This window comes from Zea mays, chromosome 1, assembly GCF_902167145.1.
Source record: "Zea mays cultivar B73 chromosome 1, Zm-B73-REFERENCE-NAM-5.0, whole genome shotgun sequence".
Lineage (NCBI taxonomy): Eukaryota > Viridiplantae > Streptophyta > Magnoliopsida > Poales > Poaceae > Zea > Zea mays.
In genome coordinates, this window is record NC_050096.1 from 231747231 (window position 1) to 231767875 (window position 20645).

General features: G+C 48.0%; 2 protein-coding genes across 3 annotated transcripts; one reads left to right on the forward strand and one right to left on the reverse strand.

Annotated features, from left to right (window-relative positions):
* Positions 1-9469: 9469 nt before the first annotated feature.
* On the reverse strand, positions 9470-11429 carry LOC103643390 (Tetratricopeptide repeat (TPR)-like superfamily protein). Of its 2 annotated transcripts, none has more exons than XM_008666555.4 (2): positions 10391-11429; positions 9470-10234 (listed from the first exon to the last, which is right to left on the reverse strand). In XM_008666555.4, the coding sequence occupies exons 1-2, from the start codon at positions 11206-11208 to the stop codon at positions 9979-9981; spliced, it is 1074 nt and encodes a 357-aa protein (XP_008664777.1). In that variant the 5' UTR covers positions 11209-11429; the 3' UTR covers positions 9470-9978. The 2 variants fall into 2 exon arrangements, with proteins under 2 accessions (XP_008664777.1, XP_023157104.1); XM_023301336.2 differs by having other exon boundaries at positions 9470-10293; positions 10391-11347.
* A 1246-nt stretch (positions 11430-12675) lies between these two features.
* LOC103643391 (uncharacterized) lies at positions 12676-16171 on the forward strand. Its single transcript, XM_008666559.3, has one exon. It carries the CDS (start codon positions 13106-13108, stop codon positions 16043-16045), a length of 2940 nt encoding a protein of 979 aa, XP_008664781.1. The 5' UTR covers positions 12676-13105; the 3' UTR covers positions 16046-16171.
* Positions 16172-20645: the final 4474 nt, after the last annotated feature.

Below are 20645 nucleotides of genomic sequence, written 5' to 3' on the forward strand. Positions count from 1 at the left end.
AGCGTCACACGTGTCTCATGGCTAAGGAAAAGAAAGTAAGTACTCGAAACTATACTTATGCTTCTTCTAGTGGTGATGATTCTAGTGACGATGATGAAATAGACTATTCTAGTTTATTTAAAGGTCTAGATAGAATTACGATTGGCAAAATTAATGAATTAATTGATGCATTGAATGAGAAGGATAAACTCTTAGAGAAACAAGAGGATTTATTGTATGAAGAGCATGATAAATTCTTAGAAGCTCAAAAATCTCATGCTCTAGAAGTTAAAAGAAATGAAATGCTTACTTGTGAATTATCTTCATGCCATGAGACAATTTCAAAATTAAAGAGCATTAACGATGAGTTGAATGCTAAGATAGAAATAGCTAGTAAATCAACAACTTGTGTAGAAAATGTTGTTATTTGCAATAGATGTAAAGACTTTGATATTGATGCTTGTAGTGAACACATAGCTTCTATTGCAAAGTTAAATAATGAAGTGGCTAGTCTTAATGCCCAACTTAAGACTAGCAAAAGTGATTTTGAAAAACTAAAATTTGCTAGGGATGCCTACACGGTTGGTAGACACCCCTCAATTAAGGATGGACTTGGCTTCAAGAGGGAAGCCAAGAACTTAACAAGCCATAAGGCTCCCATTTCCGCCAAGGAGAAAGGGAAGGCCCCTATGGCTACTAGTGCTAAAAGGAACCATGCCTTTTTGTATCATGATAAAAGACAAACTAGAAATAGAAGTTATGATACTTTTGATTCATATGTTTATGATTCTCATGCCATGTTTGCTCCTAGTTCTTCTTATGTGTATGATAGAAATATTACTAGGAGAAATGTTGTTCCTAAAAGAAATGTTGCAAATGTTCATAGAAAAGTAGTGAATGAACCCTCTACAATTTATTGTGCTTTGAATGCTTCATTTGCAATTTGTAGAAAGGATAGAAAAGTAATTGCTAGGAAGTTAGGGGCAAAATGCAAAGGTGATAAAACTTGCATTTGGGTCCCTAAGGAAATTGTGACTAACCTTGTAGGACCCAACAAGAGTTGGGTACCTAAGTCCCAAGCCTAAATTTGCCTTGCAGGTTTATGCATCCGGGGGTTCAAGCTGGATTATCGACAGCGGATGCACAAACCATATGACGGGGGAGAAGAAGATGTTCACCTCCTACGTCAAGAATAAAGATTCCCAAGATTCAATTATATTCGGTGATGGGAATCAAGGCAAGGTAAAAGGTTTAGGTAAAATTGCAATTTCTAATGAGCACTCCATATCTAATGTGTTTTTAGTTGAGTCTCTTGGATATAATCTGCTATCTGTGAGTCAATTATGCAATATGGGATATAACTGTCTATTTACAAATGTAGATGTGTCTGTCTTTAGAAGAAGTGATGGTTCACTAGCTTTTAAGGGTGTATTAGACGGCAAACTTTATTTAGTTGATTTTGCAAAAGAAGAGGCCGGTCTAGATGCATGCTTAATAGCTAAGACTAGCGTGGGCTGGCTGTGGCATCGCCGCTTAGCACATGTGGGGATGAAAAACCTTCACAAGCTTCTAAAGGGAGAACACGTGATAGGTTTGACTAACGTGCATTTCGAAAAAGATAGACCTTGTGCAGCTTGTCAAGCAGGTAAACAAGTGGGAGGAGCACATCACAGCAAGAACGTGATGACCACTTCAAGACCCCTGGAGCTGCTGCATATGGACCTTTTTGGACCCGTCGCCTATCTGAGCATAGGAGGGAGTAAGTATGGTTTAGTTATTGTTGATGATTTTTCCCGCTTCACTTGGGTGTTCTTTTTGCAGGATAAGTCTGAAACCCAAGGGACCCTCAAGCGCTTCCTCAGGAGAGCTCAAAATGAGTTTGAGCTCAAAGTGAAGAAGATAAGGAGCGACAACGGATCCGAGTTCAAGAACCTTCAAGTGGAGGAGTTCCTTGAAGAGGAAGGGATCAAGCACGAGTTCTCCGCTCCCTACACACCACAGCAAAATGGTGTGGTAGAGAGGAAGAACAGGACGCTCATCGATATGGCGAGGACGATGCTAGGAGAGCTCAAGACCCCCGAGTGCTTTTGGACGGAAGCCGTTAACACTGCTTGCCACGCCATCAACAGGGTCTACCTTCATCGCCTCCTCAAGAAGACGTCGTATGAGCTACTAACCGGTAACAAACCAAATGTATCGTACTTTCGTGTATTTGGGAGTAAATGCTACATTCTAGTAAAGAAGGGTAGAAATTCTAAGTTTGCTCCCAAAGCTGTAGAAGGGTTTTTATTAGGTTATGACTCAAATACAAAGGCGTATAGAGTCTTCAACAAATCATCGGGTTTGGTTGAAGTCTCTAGCGACGTTGTATTTGATGAGACTAATGGCTCTCCAAGAGAGCAAGTTGTTGATTGTGATGATGTAGATGAAGAAGATGTTCCGACGGCTGCTATACGAACCATGGCAATTGGAGAAGTGCGGCCACAGGAACAAGGTGAACGAGATCAATCATCTTCCTCAACAATGGTACAACCCCCAACTCAAGACGATGAACAGGTTCATCAACAGGAGGCAAATGATCAAGGGGGAGCACAAGATGATCATGTGATGGAGGAAGAAGCGCAACCGGCACCTCCAACCCAAGTTCGAGTGATGATTCAAAGGGATCATCCCGTCGACCAAATTCTGGGTGACATCAGCAAGGGAGTAACTACTCGTTCTCGATTAGTTAATTTTTGTGAGCATTACTCTTTTGTCTCTTCTATTGAGCCTTTCAGGGTAGAGGAGGCCTTGCTAGATCCGGACTGGGTGTTGGCCATGCAGGAGGAGCTCAACAACTTCAAGAGAAATGAAGTTTGGACGCTGGTGCCTCGTCCGAAGCAAAATGTTGTGGGAACCAAGTGGGTGTTCCGCAACAAACAGGACGAGCACGGGGTGGTGACGAGAAACAAGGCTCGACTTGTGGCAAAAGGTTATGCCCAAGTCGCAGGTTTGGATTTCGAGGAGACTTTTGCTCCTGTGGCTAGGCTAGAGTCAATTCGAATCTTGCTAGCATATGCCGCTCACCATTCTTTCAGGTTGTACCAAATGGATGTGAAGAGCGCTTTCCTCAACGGGCCAATCAAGGAGGAAGTATACGTAGAGCAACCCCCTGGCTTCGAGGATGAACGGTACCCCGACCACGTGTGTAAGCTCTCTAAGGCGCTCTATGGACTTAAGCAAGCCCCAAGAACATGGTATGAATGCCTTAGAGATTTCTTAATTGCTAATGCTTTCAAGGTTGGGAAAGCCGATCCAACTCTTTTTACAAAGACATGTGATGGTGATTTGTTTGTGTGCCAAATTTATGTCGATGACATAATATTTGGTTCTACTAACCAAAAGTCTTGTGAAGAGTTTAGCAGGGTGATGACGCAGAAATTCGAGATGTCGATGATGGGCGAGTTGAACTACTTCCTTGGGTTCCAAGTGAAGCAACTCAAGGACGGCACCTTCATCTCCCAAACGAAGTACACGCAAGATCTGCTAAAGCGGTTTGGGATGAAGGACGCCAAGCCCGCAAAGACTCCGATGGGGACCGACGGACACACCGACCTCAACAAAGGAGGTAAGTCCGTTGATCAAAAAGCATACCGGTCAATGATAGGTTCTTTGCTTTATTTATGTGCTAGTAGACCGGATATTATGCTTAGCGTATGCATGTGTGCTAGATTTCAATCCGATCCTAAGGAGTGCCACTTAGTAGCGGTGAAGCGAATTCTTAGATATTTGGTTGCTACGCCTTGCTTCGGGCTCTGGTATCCAAAGGGGTCTACCTTTGACTTAGTTGGATACTCAGACTCCGACTATGCTGGATGTAAGGTCGATAGGAAGAGTACATCGGGGACGTGCCAATTCTTAGGAAGGTCCCTGGTGTCATGGAACTCTAAGAAACAAACATCCGTTGCCCTATCCACCGCTGAGGCCGAATATGTTGCCGCAGGACAGTGTTGCGCGCAACTACTTTGGATGAGGCAAACCCTCCGGGACTTTGGCTACAATCTGAGCAAAGTCCCACTCCTATGTGATAATGAGAGTGATATCCGCATGGCGGAAAATCCTGTTGATCACAGCCGCACAAAGCACATAGACATCCGACATCACTTTTTGAGAGACCACCAGCAAAAGGGAGATATCGAAGTGTTTCATGTTAGCACCGAGAACCAGCTAGCCGATATCTTCACTAAGCCTCTAGATGAGAAGACCTTTTGCAGGTTGCGTAGTGAGCTAAATGTCATAGATTCGCGGAACCTGGATTGAATTGTAGCATACATGTACTTATGCTTTTTGATCATGTTCCTTTTTGCATTTTGTTGCTTATTATGGTGCTCAAGTTGTACAAACACTCCCTGGACCTCACAAGTCCGTTGCAAAGTGATGCACATATTTAAGGGGAGATGTGTTACAACTTGACCCTTTGAGACTAACCATGTGCTTGAGTATGATGATTTAGTCTCGGAGGAGGATTGAAAGGGAAAAGGTGGACTTGGACCATGAAAGACTTCCACTGCACTCCGATGAGAGGGTAACTAATTCCAAGTTCATCTCATGACATCTTATTGCCATTTGCTCTTAATTGAAGACTTTGGTGAGGCAATGGGGTTAATAGGCCAAGATTAATCCCGTTTTGGTGCTTGATGCCAAAGGGGGAGAAAATAAAGGCCAAAGTGATAAATGGATCAGCTACCACTTGAGAAATTTTGAAAATAGTAGAATAGAGTTTTTGTTTTGTCAAAAGCTTTTATTGTCTCTTATTGTCTCTATTGTCAAAAATTGGCTTCTTGTAGGGAGAAGTGTGAAATAGGGGGAGTATTTGAAATCTTTGACAATCTCTTTTGGAATGACTCTCTTTATGCTTCAACATGTGTGTTTGACATAGAGATAGAGATTTGAGTTTGATTTGCAAAAACAAACCAAGTGGTGGCAAAGGATGATCCATATATGCCAAAATTGAATAAAACTCAAAGTCAGTTTTTATTTGAAGTGATTTTGCACTTGTTCTAGTTGCTTTATGTTGTGTTGGCATAAATCACCAAAAAGGGGGAGATTGAAAGGGAAATGTGCCCTTGGGCCATTTCTAAGTATTTTGGTGATTGAGTGCAAACACAAGTGCTTAAATGTGAAAATATGCCCATTGATGAACAAAGTGCAAATCACAAGTAAAGGTATGTTTCTAAGCCTTAGTACATTAGTTTTGTGTACTAACATCTTGTCTAAGTGTTAGAAACAGGAGAAAGAAGAAAAGAAAAGAAGTGGAGAGTGGCTGTGTACAGCCAAAGGCTGCTTCGGACTGGGGCACCGGACTGTCCGGTGTGCACCGGACAGTGTCCGGTGCGCCAGACCACCACAGAGCAAACCAGCCGCTCTCGGGTTTTTCTCCGGCGACTTCGGCTAAAATTCACCGGACTGTCCGGTGTGCACCGGACTGTCCGGTGAGCCAACGGTCGGCCGGGCCAACGGTCGGCCGCGCGATCGGCGCGCGACACGTGGCCGAGCCAACGGTCGGAAAGGTACACCGGACTGTCCGGTGTGCACCGGACATGTCCGGTGCGCCAACTGTGCGCAGATCTGACTCAGACAGCAACGGGCGGATGCGCTGTTTAAGGAAACAAATCAGGCACCGGACAGTGTCCGGTGTGCACCGGACTGTCCGGTGCGCCACGAGACAGAAGGCAAAGATGGCCTTCTAGATTTGTTCCCAACGGCTCCTAGCTGCCTTGGGGCTATAAAAGGGACCCCTTGGCGCATGGAGGAGAACACCAAGCATTCTTTGAGCACTCTTGATCACTCACACATCAATCTCGCGCACTTGTTCGACATTCTAGTGATTTGAGCTCCGTTCTAGTGTGCTAGTCTTTTGAGCTCAAGTCTGGATCTTGTGTGTGCGTATTCGCTGTGATCTTTGTGTCGTGTGTGAGTTGCTAATCCCTCCCTTGCTCTGTGATTCTCTGTGAACATTTTTTGTAAGGGCGAGAGGCTCCAAGTTGTGGAGATTCCTCGCAAACGGGATTGAGAAAAGAAAAGCAAGAACACCGTGGTATTCAAGTTGATCATTGGATCACTTGAGAGGAGTTGAGTGCAACTCTCGTCCGTTGGGACGCCACAACGTGGAGTAGGCAAGTTTTTGTACTTGGCCGAACCACGGGATAACCACCGTGTCATCTCTGTGATTGATTTCTTGTGGTTATTGTGTTTTGACTCCTCTCTAGCCACTTGGCCATACTTGTGCTAACACTTAACAAGTTTTTGTGGCTTAAGTTTTGAAGTTTTACAGGATCACCTATTCACCCCCCCCTCTAGGTGCTCTCATCTGGAAACACTAAATCGGGATCCTCTCTTAAATCTTGAACCATCTCCTCCATTCGGTCTAAATCCGGGTCAAAATTGTCTTGACCTTCTGCAGCATATCCACGGGGAAGCTCCTCACCATGATGCACCCAAACTTCATAATTTGGCACGTAGCCATTTTTGCAAAGATGACCAGACATCTCTTTCTTGGTTTGACGTTGATAATTTTTGCAAACACTGCATGGGCACCACACTCGACCATTTCTTGACGAAGAAAAAACACGATTGATAAAATCTTCGGTTTTCTGTATCCACTCAAGCGAAGGATCATTTTTTCGCCAGCCTTCATACATCCAGCGACGACTATCACCCATCGTTCGACTAATTAAAGATCAAGACAAGTTCATTAATTTCTAGATATATTATCAGCCGGTGGTCCTACAATTATAGGAAAGGATAGGTCCTAAACCCACCTAAGAGTGAACGACATATCACAGATTTATGATAAGTCAATGAGTTTGAACGAAATTTCGGCAGCATAACCCGGTTGTTCTCCATTGCACGCCCGTAATGGTGCAACGGAGAACAAGAGGGTTATGCTGTCGAAATCTCGCTCAAACTCATTGACTCATCATAAATCTTATTTGATATGTCGTTCACTCTAAGGCTGTCCAAAAAGGGACAATTTCGGTACAACACACTACTTTATTAAGCAATGTGTTGGACCGAAACGGGTGACGCATAAGTTTAGACCTATTTTAGTTAAGTGTCGCCTATAGGCTCTACTGGTTACCTGGGATTTGGAATAGGGATGAAAGTCGATGCGTTAACTACTGTCAACTCACCTCTCTAAACGAGCAGTGCTTCCAACTGGATAAGCTAAGCGTTAACGCCATGCCAGTTGCTATCGCTACCAGAGAAGCACTAGCACAGGCGCACAGCCAGTACTGCCTTCTGCTCCATTTTTTCTTTAAACTAATGGTAGATGGAGACGGTGAGAGTCACAGGCCGCCACTGCGTCTAGCTTGCCTACGTGTCTGGCATGATGGCCAAGCATGTTGGCGCCAGTTGTCGACCTAGCTAGCAGTGGTTCTATTCTATTTTCGTTGGAGCCATGCAGCACGCAGTCCGGGCCGGGCCGGATCGGCTCGATGCAGCGTGCCAATGTGCACTGCACGGGTATTTTGGTTCCATGTCACATCAAATATTCGAACGACTATAATCTAATTATATTAAAAAAACTATTTACATAGTGAAAACTAAACGACAGTGATGCCATTACCCGGACGGCGACGGCTCTGGCGAGCCCCGGGCGGCGGCGGCGGCGCGCTGTGCGGGCGTCGGGGCAGGTGTGCGGGCGTCGAGGCGGCGGCACGCTGTGCGTCGGGGCGTCCGGCGGTCCGGGCAGGTGGCCGGCGAAGGTGGCCGGCGAAGGTGCCTTCGCCGTCGGGTCCTGGCGGCGGCGGCGCGGAGTTAGAACGTGTGTGCGGTGCGTGTGTGCGTTGGCTGTGTGCGCGGCCGGGGGGCCGCGCGGGGTAACAGCCGTTAGGGGGCCTCCCCTTATTTCCGACGGCATAGTTGGCCAGTCATCGGAAATACGACTATTTCCGACGGGGGGCTGGGGAGTCATCAGAAATAGTCTTATTTCCGACGGCTGGCCGTGGGCCGGCTATTTCCAACGGTACCCTAGGAACCGTTGGAACTAGTGGAGGCCGTCGGAAATACATCATTTTTACTGTAGTGTAAAGACAGAAGTTATCCGCCTTCGTTTTCTTTTGGAATGGTCCTGTAAACTGGCCTGAGTTACACACACAACCAGCCGTGCGCTCAGCATTTTCACAAGCTTCATCACAAACCTACAGGACTACTTTTCCCTCGCTACATCTGGTTCACTCTACTGACATCACAACGTTCGTTGTTTCCTTTTCTTTTTTCTTTTTTGTTTTTGATAGAGATTGCATCCACTGTCAACGGAGCCAAACCGATGCGAGCGTGCGTGCGTTCGTGGGGAACACGGTCGGCCAGGCGAACGGGGTGAACGACAAAGCCCCTCGACCTCCAGTTCTGCGACTTCACGGACGAGAAGACCAATCTGAAGGGCAAGTCCCTAGCGGCCTAGCCGCGGCGCTGATGTCCGAGGCAAAGTTTAACGGCGCCGACATGTCCGACTCCGAAGTCGTCGTCATGTCCAAAGCTTACGCTGTCGGTGCAAGTTTCAAACGTGGTAAGGCTATTCACACTGCATTGTTCCCTCTGTATCCTTACTTAATACTTACCCTACACTACTATTTGAAATCTAGTCAGCAAAATTACTTAGTCTGTATTATAATTTTCTGCACTCATATCGCTCCTCTGTATATTATCTCCATATCAACTGCCACATATTCTATCCATCTCCATTCTACTACCACACATCGTCGCTACCGACTGTATCGGCAGCGGAAATATTTGTTTGCCCCATATATAGCAGAGTAGTACTCCTACGAGACCACATACAGAGATGAAAAGCGCACACCGCTACACAATTTTTTTTTTCTGGATCGCGTTATATGTATCCATGTTACAGGAGCTTTACTGGGCCGCAGATAGTCTAAGTCCATCTCCAGGAGGAGCGCGTATATAAACATGTAAAATATTGTTTTATATTGTTGGCTACGCTGTTTTTTAGTGTGAAGTTTAAACTGTGGAGTGGGAATAGATAGGGAGTAGGATAGGAGAACTGATCGCCGCACCCTTTCTTTATTTTTTTAAGAAAAAAAATGTACAGATTACATATATTCTGCTGTTCTGGCTCACTACTGCACAGCGATGTTGGATCGTTTACTGAGACGGTGATGCTGAACGGACAGGTCAGGATGATGAGCTCTCTCTTCTGGTTCAAATGCGTTTCAGGAACCGACTTCGCGTCGATTTCGAGAAGGCCGCGCCGATGGAAGATTGGAGCTGGGCTTTAGGTGCCTCTGGTTCGATATCGTCCGTTGTGTGTTCCTGCGGTCCTGCCTTGCCTGCCCCTGTCTATAGAGCCACCACATGAGCGAAAGCCGCGGTCCCTAGCAGAAAAGACATGATGCCGATTTTCTGTGTATGCACAGTACAAACCTCTGTGTATCTCAAATGTCAGCAGCAATGTAAACCATCCTTCTCAGTTCTTTAGACACTTGCAAACTCAAACACCACATCTAGATATATAAAAACACAGATATATATATTGTTGTTGTTGCTCACAAACGCAGTTATATATAACAGCATTGCTACTATCTCACGACGGATGATTTTATTCCACATACTACTATAGTACTATTCATCACACGCTCTAACATGCGCTAGCAGCTTTGCCAACATTATTATTGTTCGCCTCCTGGCCCTGCATGGGCTGGCTGTGGCTCCTTGACGCGCATTCATCTAGCACACTGGAAAACTTGCACCTATCTACAACGGCCGGCGCTGCTCATGGATGATATATACTACGCTTGCTGCATAGCCATCTTGCGCCGCCGGGCATGCATGCATGCGGCACGACGTACGGCGATACCTAGACGCGCCATCTAAATGGCCGGCCCGCCGGCCGGCCGGGGCACTTGCCGGTGGTAAAGGTAAGGTCGTCGCGTCGTCGTCTTTTTCTTGTCTGCTTTTGGATTGTGTCTCCGATCCCAAGGGCGCTAGCTGCGCGGTTCAATCCGCGTCGTTGCCGTCGCTCTGCCTGCCGGTGTCCATGAGGCAGGTCTCGACGCCGCCGGTCATCCATAGGAACCACGCGTAGCTGCTCCGGTGGTGGCTGCTCTCGGGCTCCGCGTCAATGGCGCCGGTGAACATGTCCTCCGCGCCGCCCGTGTCGCCGCGGGCGTGCCACAGGAACATGCCGTACCTCCGCATCGCTTCGCCGTCCGCCGGCTCGGCGGCCACCGCCTGCTTGAAGTACATCTCCGCCCTGCAGCCGTCAGTCACACGTGTGCCGTGGTCACGACGCGTAAGAAACCCAAGACCATCCTAATCACAGGTCAGTTTGGATCATGTGATCGTCTCGTCTGGATGAAAGAGTTGTCAGTTGCGTTTGCATGTCATGCATGCATGCACACACACCCACCTCTCGATGTCCTTGTCGATCTCGTACAGGAGCTGCGCGTAGTTGGACAGGATGAGCGAGCTGGCGCCGCCTGAGGCGATGGCCATCTCGTACGCCGCCTTCCGGCGCCGCGCGCGGGCGCTGTCGATCTCCTTGACCTCTTCCTCGTCGAGTTCCTCCTGCGCCCCGTAGCTGCTGTCCCCGAACAGGCCGCCGCCGCCATGCAAGATGCCGATCTGGGCCCAGAGCGCCTTCTCCACGTCCGCCTCCACCAGCTGCGGCATGTCGTGGTCCTCGGGCTCCTCCGCGGGGGCCCCGTTGCCGTCGGGGCGGTCGGCCCCCGCGTTGCCCGCCGGCGCCGCCTCGGGCTTCCTCGCCTCCACGCGGCACCTCTCCGCCTCCACGATCGTGCCGAGGCAGCAGGCGACCATCCCGAGCAGCCCGACGGCGAGGTCGGGCGACTGGAGGTGGACCTTGCTGAACACCCACGCCACGGCGTCCCCGGCGCCGCGCGCGGCCTCCGCGGCGCCCCCGGCCGCCGCGCCCTGGACGGCCTCCACGGCCTTGACGAGGGCCGCCACGGCGCACCCGGCCGCGCTCGTGGCCGTCGCCCGCGGCACCCCGCGCTGCGCCGCCTCCTGCTTCCTCCTGGCCTGGATGGCGCGCAGCGACGCCGGCATCGCGGCCATGGACGGCGGCTGCTGGTCGTCCCCGCCGCACGCCGCGGGCCTCGAGGACCGGCCGTTCCTCCGCACCCCGGCCCTCGCGGGCGCCGGGAACGCCGCCAAGGGCAACGCCCCGACGCTCCTGGGCGCGGCGACCACGCTCGCCGGCGTCATCCTCGCGATCGACCGACCAGGGAGGGGAGGCCGGAGGAGCGACGCAAACGGAAGGGTGTTGTGTTGCTTATGATCGAACGGAGCCTACAACCTAAGGCGGACTCCCGTCCCGTGGCGATCTAGCTTGCGGAGAGGCAATGGCGGCATTTATAGCCCCCGGGCCGTGCCACATTGGGAAATGGTCGTGCTCCTGGACAATGCGTGCCTTGCGCGCCAGTTCGGGCCAGTTCATCGCCTGCTTATTTCGTCGCGGAGCATGGGGGAAAAAATAAAGGCTCGGCTGCGCGCTGCTCTCGGCGAGGGTTGTTTTGGCCGCGCGCGGTGCCAGCTCACGCTCCTGTGACGCCCACGGCGATCTGGCGTGGCATAGCACCGTGGTATGGTTTCCAACCTGGACGGAAACGTGGCCTCTGCCGATCCGAGCAGGAGAACTGGCCGGAGAGGGATACCGGAAGAAAGACTAACCAGTAACCAATCACTTACAAGATTGATTAATATGTCCAAAAATTAATATATTGTTTACTTTTTAAGGGGAGAAAGAGAGCAGTGAAGAAATTACTGAGACTCAGGTTCCCGCTGCATCTGCATGTGACAGCGTTCCGCGTGTTCCAAGCTGCGCATCGTTTATGTAGAATTGTTATAGGAGAACTTGAAATGAAACTTAACGAGTTGGATTGATTGCTTAGATTTATATCTCTTTTCTTCTATAGCGAAACTCGTTTAAGTGAGTGTTTGAATGCAATGGAACTAATAGTTAATTGATTAAACATTATTAGTGAAATTAGCTAGCTAACAAATAGTTATTTAACTATTAACTAATTTACCGAAAATAACTGATAGTTGAACTATTAATCAGAGTGTTTGGATATCTCAACTAATTTTAGTCACTAATTATTAACTCTGATGCTTTCAAACACTCCCTAATTATCCTAATGTTTAACCATCGTCGTCCATAGCGTGTCATGCGATGTGTCTACACCAAACCAATGTGCGGTACGGTTGTGGCATTTACTACACATAAAAAAAGGGGGGAAACAGATGTGTGTGGTCCATTATCACTTTTACCGATCCGACGTGGAGAATTGGCGTGCATTGCACTGTCGTATTAGCCTGTATTGTTTTGGCGGAACCAGGGATAACTATGAGTTGGCACGTCTTATATTCTCACTAAACACAGTTGTCGATGCAAGAAAACAACACGCAAAAGTTGTACAAAACAGGATGTATTGTGCACGAGACCAGAGCACCCACTATGTGACAAAGCAAATAACGGACATATATATGTTCCAATGAAGCGAAGATAAAACGTGTCCGTAATATGAAATCACAGACACATCTAGCTGAAACGTGTCCGTAACATGTTAGCTCCAAAGAAATGAAGTCTTTTGAGGGTATTTATCACCGTACGTAACCAATCCGTGTGATAGGTTCAATCCCACCTACCCCCAAAAAATTATTGACTTCACCTGTCAGTACTGATGATATGGAAGATGGTTGTTACTACTCTACTATTGCGAGATGGTGCACAGGATACTGCACAAAGCCAAGCTTCTTGGCGTGAACCTGGCACCAGAGTGCGTCGCGCCAACTGCCACCTTAGTGGTCCTGAGGGAGTGTGAGTTTTAGCTGTGTTGGGCCGCTAGTGATGGGCCGTGAATTGTAACCGTGGCTAGTATAACTTGAGGACGAGACACAGTACCAGGGATATGGAAAAACTGAGAATAGAATTGCTACGTTGTTCCTCCTTCCCTACTTCTTCCCTTCTTCCTTCTGAATCCTCTGTTCTTCCTCCTCTAGATCCTCTTCCCAATACCAGTAGCTAACAATTGGTATCAGAGTCGTTCGATCCTCGGAATTTTATACCTCCATCTGTCTTCCTCAACTTCACCGCATCGACATGTCGTTCGACACGAAGGTCATCCTCGGCGCCATCGGCAAGCTGTTCGACGACTTCGACGCTCGTTGGGAATGCCGTCTTCCCAAGTTCTTGCCCGCAGAGGAGGCCTCAGGGGCCGCAGTCATCGCCGACAACTGGGGCGGGGGCTTCAACGGAGACGAGTACTCATTCGAGCAGTACTGCGCGGTGCCATCCATTGTCGCCGACAACTGGGGCGGGCTCTTCGACTCGCCCTCACCGCTTGACCCCTACGACGTCAACCTCACCAAAGGCGAGCCGCCCTCCATCGATGGCCACTCCGCCTCCCTCACCCCGTTTGTCCACGACGTCGCCGCCCAGATCTGTTATCAGGAAGTTGAGGCACACCTCACTGCACTAGACAACGACGACAGATCGGACATCCGCGAGGCCGACGTTAGGCCCCCCGCGCCCGACGACCGGCTGTTGGTGTCGCTCGAGGGCATCTGCCAGGAGGGAACCTGCCTCTTCTCCACCGACCCGGACGCGGCTACAGACGTGCTGATTCGTCAGATCGAGGCCGATACCGGCGCTTGGGCACCCCGCGTCAGTGCGTTGGAGTCCTATGCCGCCGCCGCCGATGTGAACACTGACTCCCCGTTGCGTCAAATCGAAGAAGATGGTGGAGTTCGTGTCGCGGCGCTGGAATCCGTCGTCCCGGTGTTTGACGTCTGGCGGCCCCAGGTGGACTCCTCCATCGAGCATCTTCAAACCTCTGCGGCGCAGATCCGTGCATCCCTCCCCTCGCTGGAGTCGCCATGGTCCCAGTACACTCGCCGCGACGGATCCGGCCACCTGAACGCCTACGGCGCCGCCAGCATCCTCGTCCCCGTCAAGTGCGTGCTCCACGAACCCCCACTCGGTGGCTACGACGGCTCCCTCGATGATGACCCGGAGTCCGGTGTCACCTACATCGACGCGCCACTCGACCGAGCCGTCAGTTGCGTTGGCCACGCACCGGCAGCGCCGGCCGCACTCCGCACCGATGCTGTGGGTGTAGTAGGTCGTGGGCTACTGGCTCAGAGGGTGGCTGCCGGGTCAACACAAGCCACATGTTCGATGATTTACCTGGCCGACGACCGCAACTTGGCTGACATCTCTGTTGGCGCGCTCTGGGAGGAGACAATGGAACAAGCAGCAACTACTCTACAGCCTAGTGGTCCTGAGAAGAAATCGGTGCTCCTCTCCTCATCCACTGATGGTAAACTCGGTAGTCTGAAGGCCTATCATCTCGCTCGAGGCCTGTGTGACCGATGTGACGAGAAATGGCATCGAGGTCACAAGTGCAATGATATTGTGCAGTTACACGTGCTGCAAGAGGTATGGGACTTAATGGCTGAACCTGCAGCGGAAGAAACAGCACTTGATGAGTCCCAACCTGGCGATGCAGTGGCTATGGCCATTTCCTCTGAAGCCTTTTTTGTTTCCACTTCTCCTCTACAAGTGCAGGTGGCCAATGGTAGTATGATTTCCTGGACCGGTGTGATCAGTCAAGCAGCTTGGAATATTCAGGGTTATTGTTTTACTCTCGATAGTTGGTTATGCATCCCATATGAGGGTATACAGATTGTGTTGCATGGTTGTGCTTCTTCACAGCATACTGATGTTCTTCTGCTTATTACACCGGTGGATTCTTCAGATTATGCTGTTAACTTAGGCATTATTTCATCAACTTGTGTTGAAGGTATTATCCTGCAAATCTTCAATACAACAAGTGTGCCTTATGATGTGGTGTTTCTATTGGCTTTGTCGATGAGATGTGTTGAATGGAAACCAGGGTCACCACCAATGCAACTAGGAGTTAGTGGTGACATTGCTGGTATACGACCAACGCCATGGCCATCCTATGATGATGATGAGGTTTCTATGGTTCTGGACACTATCTACAATGTCTCTCTCTTTCTCAAGGATAAGGGGCTTTGTGTCGAACCAATTTTTGATAGGGTGATGATATTCTCCATGGAAGATTGTAGCATTTTGATAATGGTGCAGCTTAAACAGGATGGAGATGCCTACTCATCAAGATATATTAGTGAAGATGGTGGTACCTACAGCAGCATTGATTTGTTCCTATTGAACTCTTGGCACCAATTCAATTGCCACAGTGAAGGCCAACTGATCCAATGCTATTGGACAATGTTTTTTCTGAATTGTTACCGGCTATTGGGTTGCAGCCATGAGTTTCTTGTGGTATTCTCTGTTGTTGCGGCAATCAACCGAATTAATGATGGTGTGATCACGTCATTTGGGGCTGCTCCACCAGACATCAAAGAGCTCAAATGTTCTGGCAATTACATAATCGAGACAGTAGCTTACAGAATGAAGAATATTTTGGAAAACAATTTGTCAGATCCTTTTGAGGTCAACAAGATGACCGAAACATTATCACAGCTGATTTTATTGGCAATTACAAGATTGGACAACCTATCATTTTTCAAAAAGCTCAAGTATTCATCATCAGTTCAGGAATTTTGTGGTGCACAATTTTTATTTCCTAATATTTTGTTGTCCAAGTCTTGGTCTCAAAAGTTAGCCACCAACAATGAAAGGCAGTTACTACCAGAAATGCTAGAAGTGGTCACTGGCTATATTTGTCATGAGCTTCATCTGATGCTTACCTTTATTGGAGTGACACATATGATCGGTTGTGGTAAATATTCGATATGGATCATTGGCTTGCTAACTCCATGGGATCCCGGCAGAGTGGTCTTTGACCTCAAGTTCCTGATGGTTTGGCTTGAGGGCAAGCCAAATCTTAAGAAGGGGGGAATGTCAGTACTGATGATATGGAAGATGGTTGTTACTACTCTACTATTGCGAGATGGTGCACAGGATACTGCACAAAGCCAAGCTTCTTGGCGTGAACCTGGCACCAGAGTGCGTCGCGCCAACTGCCACCTTAGTGGTCCTGAGGGAGTGTGAGTTTTAGCTGTGTTGGGCCGCTAGTGATGGGCCGTGAATTGTAACCGTGGCTAGTATAACTTGAGGACGAGACACAGTACCAGGGATATGGAAAAACTGAGAATAGAATTGCTACGTTGTTCCTCCTTCCCTACTTCTTCCCTTCTTCCTTCTGAATCCTCTGTTCTTCCTCCTCTAGATCCTCTTCCCAATACCAGTAGCTAACATCACCAGAGCAAGCAATGAAGACTTCAAGCCTGTTTGGTTTGTCTAACTCTTTCTGCTTAAAGTTAGTAGTTCTTTAATTTAGAAGACTAACTTTAGAAAAATGTGGTGCGGTTAGTCGAGAATCACACAGACCCTTCACATCTGCTCTTGCCCGTCACAAGTCCACGTTCCCTCCTGTCTCCTCTCATCTCCCTTTCTCCTCACTCTGTCTTACTGTCCTCTTGTTTCATCTTCTCAAATCTACAAGCGGGTACAATGGATACTAGTCAAAGCGCACGACGACTAGATCCTGACGTGGGCAATGGTGGTGGCGATAGCAGGTTCTCTTGGTGTGAAACTTGTGGTTGCCATCATATCTCCATCGATCAATGTGAATGCCCCTACATGACGCGCCTATTGTCGTGAATTGTTCGACAGTGAATTTATAGTGTAGGTCGTAAGATCGAGAACTGGAGGTAAAGATATATGAGACACGAAACTTGAGAAAGATTGAAGCTCTCGATGTGAGATAATACCATATGTCTTGTATACCTATGCAACGTGATCAAATGATCTGCTCTCTTGGAGCATCTTAGCCCTCATTTTATAGTCTAAGGAGAAGGACAATTACATGTTCAAATCGGTTACATAATATGAATCGAGGTTGGTTACAAGATATAGACAACAACTAACCTAAACTGAGCCTATCCCGATTTACCGAGGATCATATGCTTACCGATACAAGATTCCTACCCTTATAAATCGGGTTTGACATGTTTATAAAGTATCATCTTATCTCCTAATTTAATAGGATCTTTGTTATCATAGTATTCTAGGGACATCCTTGCGCAAGAGGATCTTCATCGGACATGTGGGCTGAGTTCGTATGTTACTCGCCATGTCCAGGGACCCACATGGCATAGCCTTCTTTATTGGATGATTAGAGAATATCATGTTATATATCTTTAACACTTCTTGGAATATCCTAATATGATTACATAGTCCAAGCTGTTGACAAGATATAGGACATGTTTGTGTCAATTTTTTTTTGAAAATTTAGTTGTACGGAGAATCTGAATGTAGGGAGAATTTGAGTACCATGGGAATTACGTGCGGAGAAAGTTAAAATGGACCATAAGGTTTATGATCTAGAAAGTGACGGATTTCTACTATCGTGATGACTCGATCGATTTTATGTTCACGTTGATTTTGGACGGTTTTCGCAAAAACGATTCTCACATAAGTTGGTCGAAAAGCTGTCCACCAGAAGCTGAAAAAAAAAGCTTAAACAAACATCACCAACATCGTTTGGTGACATACTGACATGCAAAACTCAATGATTCTGTGACTCTTGCCTCCTGGGGGTGCTGCCGAGTCTCCTCCGGCCAGGTTATGGCCATGCAAACAATTGTTGTTTGGTGTCTTTACCTGTGTTGTTGATCTACTGCAGAATGTGAACCTAACCGTAGAGGAAGGGGATCGATGTGGCAAGAGTTCAACGACGTGGAAGATGAAGGTGGAGACTGAATCATGTGTTGTGAGCACTCGTTGACAAGGTGCTGTGGATGGGATCCCGGCCGGGACGCTGTTAGTGCGTGTGGTTTTCTTCTGATCTTGGGTTCCGTCAGATTGCTGTCAGCAGGGCGACCACAGTTAGCTAAGTTTGGCTGGATAGAGCGTAAGAGCATTTCCAATAGACTCTTCATTTTTGTCTCTCTATTTGACTCTCTATTTACCTTTTTATAAAGATTATGCTCTATTTGTAGTATCTCTATTCCAACAGATTATTCATCTAGTTTGACTAGTCAGGTGGCTAGCTAAATTTGGCTAGTGAGGGAGCAAATTTGGAGAGTCGGATAGATTGCCGAGTCAGATAGCTAGTCTGTTGGACAGTTATTTTGTTGTTGAGTAGCTAAAATTTAGCTTGACGAGTCATTTTGCTAACCTCTTGTAGATGCTCTAACAGAGATTTTTTTTTGCCAAGGGAAGAAAGAAATCATGGAGGAAGCAGAGGTCGAGGATCGGAACACAGAGCAGTCAGAGTAAGTAAGGGCCCGTTTGGCACAGCTCCAGCTCCTGATTCTAAGCGAGGATCTAGAGGAGCCGTGACAAACGGGTATTTTTATAAACTGATTCTCGTGTGGAGCCGAAAGATCGGGAGTCGTTTTTGTGAAGGAAGGTGGGATCTAAAAAAACCTGCTCCACCCTCCCTTAAAACAGCTCCTCAACCAACCAAATATGGACCTCCCCTTAAAGTTTGATCGAAATTACCCGCAATTACCATTGGACAAAAACATAACGAGCCAATTTATGGATTAAACATTTGAGACCATTTTATGCACTACTATGATGAGAATATTTTATATGTTATTGTTTCATATTTTTTTCCCGTATATGCATCCTACTTATTGGTTTGTAATAAAGTTGAACTGCAAAGAGTAAAACAGACAATCGCCACAGACCACCAACTCTCAGAAGACAAGAATCAGTTTACTTGCCAAACGGTTTTAAAAATGATTCTGATTTTCTAGGAGAATCAGGAGGATCAACTCCTCACGATGATCAGGATCTAGAGCTAAAGAAGCAGGAGCTGGAGCTTTACCAAACGGGGTGCGCTCCTGCTCCGTTGTGTTGGCGTGCTGATTTACATGCGGCCCAGATACGGAGTTGGGCCATACAGGAGGTGGTGGTGTGTTGGCTGGCCCATGTGTCGGTCGGCTCGAGTAACAAACGAGGCCTTGAAAGGCCGGTATTCATGATGGATGGGGTTCCAGTAAAGCCCCGGGGTAGTGTGCACAATCCAACCTGCCGGCCGGGTTCTAAACGCAGCCTGCCTGCTGCTTGGACCTTTGGATTCTGTACCTGCTTTTCACGGATGGCTCCGCTGCCTGTGTTCTCAGAAACGTCGCGAAGTCAGCTTCTGGTGGTGGTGAGCGTTGTTAAGTAACCCTAGTTAGGGTTATATGGGCAAATACCTGCTTTGCCCCTGAGGGGTCTCACATCTCTATATAAGGAACTTGTACACCCCCCTCATAATACAGAGATCAGAAAGAGGCCAGAGGTCCAACCCTATATCCAGTGTCTCGTGTGTTTCTTCTGTCGTGCTTATGGGAAGGGAGACGGGTTCTCTACATCTTCTTGCGCCTCTACTGCTGGCGGGAGGGAAGAGAGCGGATCTGGTGATCCGTGGTAACGTAGTTCTCAACACGTTATCAGCACGCTCTACCTCGACATTGCTGCGGGATCAGATCTGCATCCACTCTCCGTCAAGCCGGCAGGTCCTCCGGCCTAGCCGAACTGTCCTACGCGACAGGCTTCGATTCCCCTCTTCGATGAACAAAGAAATATGGTATGAAATTAATAGACTGAATCTGCAATATACTAAATTCATGATCAAGTATGTCGTACGATCGGCACGACACGTGCTCGCTCGCCTGATGCGATGTGAAGTGTTATCAATGGTGTGTGGCGTCGAGCGGACTGTGGGGCCTTTCTCCGATCTCACTGGTGCAGGACATGAGCCCTGTTTGCAACTACGATGCCAAAGACGCTGATTGGCTTTGTTTGCAAAAAAAACAGAGATCTTAATGTGCTTACCATCGAAGCCTGCAGCTTGTGGTCATGCTACCGGCGTGGGGGCGCTCGCCTGCATAGAAAGAGGCACGAGCTGTGCGCCTGGTGTGCAACCTATGCAGTCATGGCAGACTGCGCGAGGGCTGTTTCGCCCGATGCCTTTGCACGGCTGCGTGAAGGAGAGAAGTCATGGGCATCATTTGTTTCGGTGCGCATAGCACCAGGACGGCAGGACTTCCCGTGATTGCGCCCTTCGGCACCACAGTGGAGGAAGTCAACGTCATTGGAGGTTGCCTAGATCCACGGAGATCGTGCCGACTCTATCGCACCGCGAATCCAGGCTCCCGTAAAACTACCATGGCCTATACCTGAAAGGCACTACACGAGTAGCAGTGGTGTTTGACCGCGCTAGAAGATAGCCACGCCGAGACCTGCATGAGCCTCTAGGCGGCGTGAACTCCGCGGAAAGAGACGTGCTAGATAGCTAAACTGTGCGCACATACGTATCCATAATTGGTGGCTATTTTAAGTGCAAATGATTATCTCTCTTATATGACTATATTTAATTGGAAATGATTAGAAGCGTCTGAGTGAACCACGGGAGAACAAATAATCGCATGTTTTCTATTACAAGCTCTACCTTGATTAATTATTTCCCGCACTAAATAATTAATAGAAATTATTTTCTGCTTTATTTCCGTAGTAGATAATTAGCAGAAAATTAAAATACATACGAAGGTTGTATTGTGCATACTTAAATCGCTCTAAATATTTATATTATGTTGAGTTTTTGACTCACATCGAGCGGTTAAATATTATAGGGGTACTCGGACACACTGAT